Source organism: Oryza sativa, chromosome 8 (assembly GCF_034140825.1).
Source record: "Oryza sativa Japonica Group chromosome 8, ASM3414082v1".
Lineage (NCBI taxonomy): Eukaryota > Viridiplantae > Streptophyta > Magnoliopsida > Poales > Poaceae > Oryza > Oryza sativa.
In genome coordinates, this window is record NC_089042.1 from 13,539,076 (window position 1) to 13,546,483 (window position 7,408).

Here is a 7,408-nt window from a genome sequence, read left to right on the forward strand (position 1 = left end):
ATTCCATTCTCCTTCCGCCGCCGCCCGCTCTCTGTTGCGCCGCAGTTGGGAGCGAAACCCTTGTCTTCCTCCCAACCCATCTTACCCAAACCCTAAAAAACCAAAAAAAAAATCCGCAAAATTACCCCCGAAAATCCCAAAAAATATCGCCGGAACCCTATCCTTCGATCGGATCCACCTATCCCCCTCCCCGGTGATGGCGGCGCAGGTTCAGGCGGTGCCGGCGGCGGAGGGTGGTGGCGCGCCGCCGCAGGCCAACGGGGTCGTGGCTGCGGGCTCTGCTGCCGCCGCTGCGGCGACCTTCCAGGCGACGTCGCTGTACGTGGGGGACCTCGACGTGAGCGTGCAGGACGCGCAGCTGTTCGACGTCTTCAGCCAGGTCGGATCGGTGGTATCGGTGCGCGTTTGCCGGGACGTCAATACCAGGCTGTCGCTGGGTTACGCCTATGTCAACTTCAGCAGTCCCGCCGATGGTGAGCTCTGTTCTTCTCCTTCATATCAATTATTTCTTGTGATGATTTGTTGGTCATGGGTGATGGGTCGTTAGGGTTCTGGCAGGGAACAATTCGAATCGCCTCAACTCCATTACTTATTGAAAGTGTCCAGGCCATTTTAATGGGTAGGATTTGTGTGCTACCAAATGCCGGAAACTATTTAGTCTGTTTTAACATGCTGATTGTATTCATTAACTGAGGTTTGTAAGGAGTATATAATAATATTGGTTTTTTTTATTACGTTTTGTATAGCTGTTTGTTGTCTCATACATATCTAATTACATATATAGTAAGTTGAGTAAACGAGTTACCTCATTTCATGCCAAGAAAACTTTTTGAGGACAGTTGAATTGTTTTTCTTGCTGATAGGGATTTATGTTCTCTTGATTTTAACGAAAATGTCCTCACTTGCAACAATATAATTCGAGATGTCTGTTTTAGTGCACGATGTGGGGGATCGTTGATGTGAAAGGTCCTTCCATAGTATTCGACATAATCAAGTTACTTTTAATTGGTTCCAAAATTTTGTAAGCATGGCTTGTCATTTGCCTCTGAAGTTCTTGTGAGAGTTTGCTCTTCTGTAACTGTTAAGTTAGATATGTGTTCTGCTTCTGATAATATATTTCAATCACATGATGTACATTAATTTGGCAAACAAGTTCTGATTGTTTATCAAACTAGAATTGCAACTTGCTTCTTTTCTTACTTTAAAATCTGTTGCAGCTGCAAGGGCATTGGAAATGCTGAACTTCACTCCTATTAACGGGAAGCCTATCAGGATAATGTATTCTAACCGTGACCCCAGCTCACGTAAAAGTGGAGCAGCAAACATATTTATTAAGGTAGCACATTCATATTATGTATTCATTTCATAGATAGCCAACAAAGAATATCTCTTTTGACATCAGTTTATGTTGTTAACAGAATCTTGACAAGTCAATAGATAACAAAGCTCTCTATGACACATTTTCTGTATTTGGGAATATTCTTTCGTGTAAAGTCGCGACGGAAATGTCTGGAGAGTCGAAGGGATATGGTTTTGTTCAGTTTGAGCTGGAAGAAGCTGCCCAGAATGCTATCAGTAAGCTCAATGGGATGCTTTTGAATGACAAAAAGGTGTATGTAGGGCCTTTTGTTCGTAAACAGGAGAGGGAAAATGTATCAGGCAATCCCAAATTTAACAATGTGTATGTAAAGAACCTATCGGAATCAACAACTGAAGATAATTTAAAGGAAATTTTTGGTAAATTTGGACCCATAACTAGTGTCGTTGTAATGCGTGAAGGTGATGGGAAATCTAGATGCTTTGGATTTGTTAACTTTGAAAATCCAGATGATGCTGCTCGAGCTGTTGAAGATTTGAATGGCAAGAAGTTTGATGACAAGGAATGGTATGTTTGTAGAGCACAGAAGAAGTCAGAGAGGGAGATGGAATTGAAAGAAAAATTTGAGAAGAACATCAAAGAGGCAGCAGATAAGAACCAGGGAACTAACTTGTATTTGAAAAACTTGGATGATAGCATCGATGACGATGAGAAATTAAAAGAAATTTTTGCTGATTTTGGTACTATTACCTCTTGTAAGGTTTGTCTCTTATCTCCGCTAGTTTGCCGTAATAGTTAATACAATTTATTCACATACTTTGGTTGTTTGGTCAGTTTGCTGCTGCTGATTATAAAGTATGTGGCAGGTCATGAGAGATTTGAATGGTGTTAGTAAAGGATCTGGCTTTGTTGCATTTAAGTCTGCTGAAGATGCTTCACGAGCTGTGAGTTGTATTTATATCTCTGGGCATCATATTTGAAAACCATATTTCAGGAAATTCATTAACATATTTGTTCTGATGATTGCAGCTTGTGGCTATGAATGGTAAGATGATTGGCAGTAAACCTCTCTATGTAGCACTTGCACAACGCAAGGAAGAAAGAAGGGCAAGGCTTCAGGTAACATTGACGGATGAGATGTCCTGTATACATATTCCTAAAATGTTATTCTCTGTTTCTAATATGTTCATTTTACTTTTGCAAAACTTGACGAACATGATTTTATTTTTGAACTACAATTAGAACAATAATGAATTTTCTTCCCAATGCTATTCAATGCAATAGTGTTTGATAAAACTATGCTTTTTATATATTGTTTTGTGAAAGTTCTAATGGTCTGGAAAATAAACAGTCATTTCTGATACCAGCGGATCCATACATGGACCCTGTTTTTAGGTATTCATGTTGATGACTTATTTCAGGCACAGTTCTCACAAATGCGTCCTATGGTGATGCCTCCTTCAGTTGCTCCTCGTATGCCCATGTATCCCCCTGGTGTCCCTGGTGTAGGCCAACAGCTGTTTTATGGCCAGCCACCTCCAGCTTTTGTTAACCCTCAGGTACATCAGTACATGAACTCCATCTATCTAATTAATGAATTATGAATGTTCATGCGATCATCAACATATACTGTTAAGGAATTTTCGAATCAGTATGTTGCTGTTGGATTAGAATAACTATAATTGTTCAAATAAACAAAAGCTGTAACTTTGATTTGCTACCAATGTTTTGATATAGCTTTGCATTGTAAATTTTGAAATTCCATTCTGGATTGAAGCTCATAAACTACTCAAACTTGCCAAAATAACTATGCAAATTCCAACGTTGAGCTTGTTACCAGCTACTTGTCATTCATTTTGGAGCACTATTATTATTTTTAACACTTACCAACATTTTATTTCTGCGTGTAGCTTGGTTAGTTTTCTTGTCTGTTTTGACTAATTATATACATTTAAAGTAAAAACTATGATGATGCCAGATTGTTGTTTACCAACTTGCTAAGTGCTAACCATTACAACTGATGGAATACTTTGTTGTGCTCTAAATCTAGTGTACGTTCATGTTTTTCCTTTCTGAATTGATTAGTAAAACTGTTATGCACTACCAATTACATTGTTATGTTTTATTCTTTCACGTGTTATTTCTACATTTACAGTAGCAGTGAGAAGTGCAGAAAAACATAAAACAAGATAGAACCTCGCTATTGATTGTGCATGTTAGTTTTGCTGGACATTTAGTGAACTAATTTCTCACTTCTAGCTCCTTTAAAAAATTTCAGTACCAAGCATTTATTGAAGGAAAAAACATACTTACATGTGAAAAATGGACTTCACAAAATTAAAGTGAGATTTCTGCGTGAGTGGCCACTTGTGACTTGTGAGGACTGTTTTGGAAACAACCATATCGCAAACGTTGCTTACGATTATCATTGACATGTTTTATGTGAGAATAATCTAACCAAGTTGAACATTCCTGATGATATGAATGAACTGATATCTTAATGGGTTAATTATGACTGATGCCTCAGGAGTATTATAATTGTTTTGTCATCTATATAAGTGAATGAATATTCTGGATAGTATGGGCACCTGTAACTCTAGTTTAGGAGAGTATGTAGCGTAAGGTGCCTTGTTTTGTCATCCTTGTAAGGTGCATTGCTTAGCCAAAAGTTTCTCGGTAACTCGGTTATCTTTGGTGCTACTGGATGAGATTTTGTTGCCCTCCTTGGCACTGTTACCTTTGCTGTGAAAAAGGGCAAACTGCCCTTGGTTCTGTTTTGGATTCTGTCGTTCTTGTGAATGTTGTGTGGTGGATGTGTTGATGCTTGACGAGATGGTGAGGTCTAGCCTCGCCTCCTTAGAGCCGGGTTGAGGCCGAAGGGGAGACTAGAGATAGGTTCAACTTTATTTCTTGATTGATTCGCTAGGAAATGCCGTGCTCCCATATGGCCAGCCACCCAACAAATTCTACAAACAAGTATAGCTAATAACTTGCAAACTAATTGAATCCATGAGGGGCTGAGTTTCGCCCATAACATCCCCACACAACGATTGACTTGCATCTAGCCTCATCCCCTCTTATTAAGCCTTCTACATCCTGGCTTTTAACATTATTTGGAAAGGAAAATAAATCTAAAATTATTTTGGTGTACCTTGCCAGCCTAAGGTGGGGCCCTACCTGGAAGCCCTCAGTATCCATGTGATATCCAAAGCTTGAATGTCCTGCTGGCCTGAGAACCCTAGAAAACCTTGGCAAAGTAACAATTCGTGAAGAGCCTGCATTCTTGCTATTGAGGCCCAATCTGCAAGCCCATGTGATGTAAAGCCATGAGCCATGTACATCCGAGTTGTGAGAGATAGCGAGGGGCCCAACAATCAGCCCAAATCAGGTTCCTCTTGGGAGAATACCCTATCCCACTGCTTTATGCCACGTACATAGAATGCTGCGCTGCCACCGTGCAAGCTGCTACAGTCGTGCACTGTTAAGAACATGACAAATGACGCAACGCACCTGCGGCACGCAAGGCACTAACGCTATGCACTGGTTGAGCCCCCAAACTGAGCTCCTGCCAGCGCAGCTCGCACATCACCATGGGGTCACGCAGGTGCAGCCCTCGCCGTCCACAGAAGCAGCGCACCCCGCTGATTGTGTGGAGGCCACCCCAATGAGTCAACTAATTGTGCTGCAACCTCCCATCACGCTCGAGGACTCCGCTCGCTTGCCGTGCTAGCTACTCGCGAGGATAGTGGTGCACTTTGTGCCCGTGGGGACGGAACCAATTTGCATGGAGTTGGACGAGGCGTGCATGTCACCGCCAATTGTGGCTCAAGCTCCTCGAGTCGTGCCAGTTGTTCTCGGTGATTCTGCCAGAAAATTGTATGCCTGAGTCACCAAGCGCTGCCTTGTAGCCATATCGATGCTGTTGCCAAGGCCAACAAAGTGGATGACAGATTGACGGTCACCAGGGAGCTGCACCGCCTCCAAAAGACGCATTGCTGCTCGAGGGAACCGCTTGAAGATGTCTTGCTGCCGTGTGGTCGCAGGAGGGAACAGTGACGGTGCGACACGATGGTCTCCCGCGGCGACGGCTGACTTGATTGCTTCCTGGCGAGTGCTGGCAAAGGTGTAGCAGCACCACTGCAGCTGCGGACACTGATGATTGCCAAGGGAGTGGCTCTGTGGCCAGTGACATGGCCTCCACCTCTGGTAGTGTGGCCGATGGTTGAGGAGAGGGTACAGAAAATGAGTCTGTTGGGGTGGTGGCAGTGGAGAAGTTATCGTTGGACACCGCCAGCCCGCATGGAGTGCTGCACAAAGTCCCTCACCTTATTGAGCCCATGATGGTGTTATGCATGGCAATGGATGAGCGATGCAGGGCGTGGAGGCTGTTGATGGCAGCCATGGTGGACTCTGGGAAAGGATCACTTGAATCTGATACGAAGGTGCTGTGTGGGGGATGTGTAGGTGGTCGACCACCCCAGAGCCGGGTTGAGGCTGAAGGGAAAACTAGAGATAGGTTTAACTTTGTTTGTTGATTTATTCCTATTTTTTTTAAATCTGCAGGGTGATTTTACCTAGCAGAATTTTTGCAAAAAGATGAAAGAATAAAATCTATAAGACTACCTAGCATGTCATTGATATTTGTAGCTTTGTGCATTGTAGAAATCTTCCATGACTGATTTCCATTAGAAACTAGGGGGAAAACAAAGCTGAACAATTTAACCTCCAAAAGAGGATGGATATAACAGTCAGATAAGGCTGTGATTTGGATTGTTTCTTTTACCAAATACATCAATATGTTTATTACATATGAAGGTGGGGATGGCAACAGCCTATGGTAAGCACCTGGTTTAAAAAGGTTGTAAAACTTTGTCCTCATTATTGTACAATCAGTCTTTTATCAAATACATCAATATGATGCATAATTTGCAGTTTATGCACTACAAATCAGCCTTGCTTTACAATTTACTTGCACATGCTATAATCAGTCTCTTTTTTGTTGCCTATCTCCCCATTGCCTTCTCATTTGTATTAATTTGTATTATCGAAATGTTACTTTCTGTAGCCTGGATTTGGCTTCCAGCAACATCTCATTCCTGGTATGAGGCCTAGTGTTGGACCAATTCCAAATTTTGTCATGCCTATGGTCCAGCAAGGTCAACAACCACAACGTCCAGCTGGAAGGCGTGCAGGCACTGGTGGAATTCAGCAACCAATGCCAATGGGCCACCAGCAAGTAATAATGCTCAGTTTGTAGTGACATAATGAAACTCATTTGTTTAACTTTGACAAGGAGTTTGCCTCCTTGTCTAACCCTTGCATCTCTTGTTTTGGCAGATGCTTCCAAGGGGTAGTCGTGGTGGTTACCGTTATGCTTCTGGTCGTGGCATGCCAGACAATGCATTCCGTGGTGTTGGAGGTTTAGTGCCATCCCCATATGAGATGGGAAGAATGCCTCTCAGTGATGCTGGTGCACCACCGCAGGTTCCAATTGGAGCATTGGCCTCTGCACTGGCCAATTCACCCCCAGATCAGCAAAGACTGGTTAGCTTATCCTTTTTGCTTTTATGCACATATGCGGATCTAAGGATAAATTTCAATCTGGAACTGGGATCATAACTTCCTCTCATGGCTGCAGATGCTTGGTGAAAGTTTATACCCGCTTGTTGATCAGCTGGAGCATGATCAGGCAGCGAAGGTCACTGGCATGCTTTTGGAGATGGACCAGACTGAAGTTCTCCATCTCATTGAGTCACCTGATGCTCTTAAGGCCAAGGTCGCTGAGGCTATGGAAGTTCTCCGTAATGCTCAGCAGCAGCAGGCAAATACCCCAACTGATCAGCTAGCTGCTCTCACCCTGAGCGACGGCGTCGTTTCTTAACTTGGTTGGCATCTTATATCTGAGACTGCAAGTGATGTAGTATGTACTTGGTGTGTTTTGGAACTTGAACCTGTGGGGAAGTCTGTCTTTATCTTTGTTAAACGGCAGTTCAGTTACTTCAGCATTGTGTGGATCTGGATTTCAGTTCCTATTTGTGTTTTCTTAAAATATTGGGATTGCAATATGATTTACTCTTGGATTGATGCCAA

At 42.8% G+C, this 7,408-nt stretch overlaps 1 protein-coding gene across 1 annotated transcript; it reads left to right on the top strand.

The window, feature by feature from the left end:
- Positions 1-7,408, top strand: LOC4345242 (polyadenylate-binding protein 2). Its single transcript, XM_015794572.3, has 9 exons — positions 1-473; positions 1,218-1,336; positions 1,419-2,078; positions 2,185-2,262; positions 2,348-2,437; positions 2,740-2,877; positions 6,384-6,554; positions 6,656-6,862; positions 6,957-7,408. The coding sequence occupies exons 1-9, from the start codon at positions 197-199 to the stop codon at positions 7,197-7,199; spliced, it is 1,983 nt and encodes a 660-aa protein (XP_015650058.1). The 5' UTR covers positions 1-196; the 3' UTR covers positions 7,200-7,408.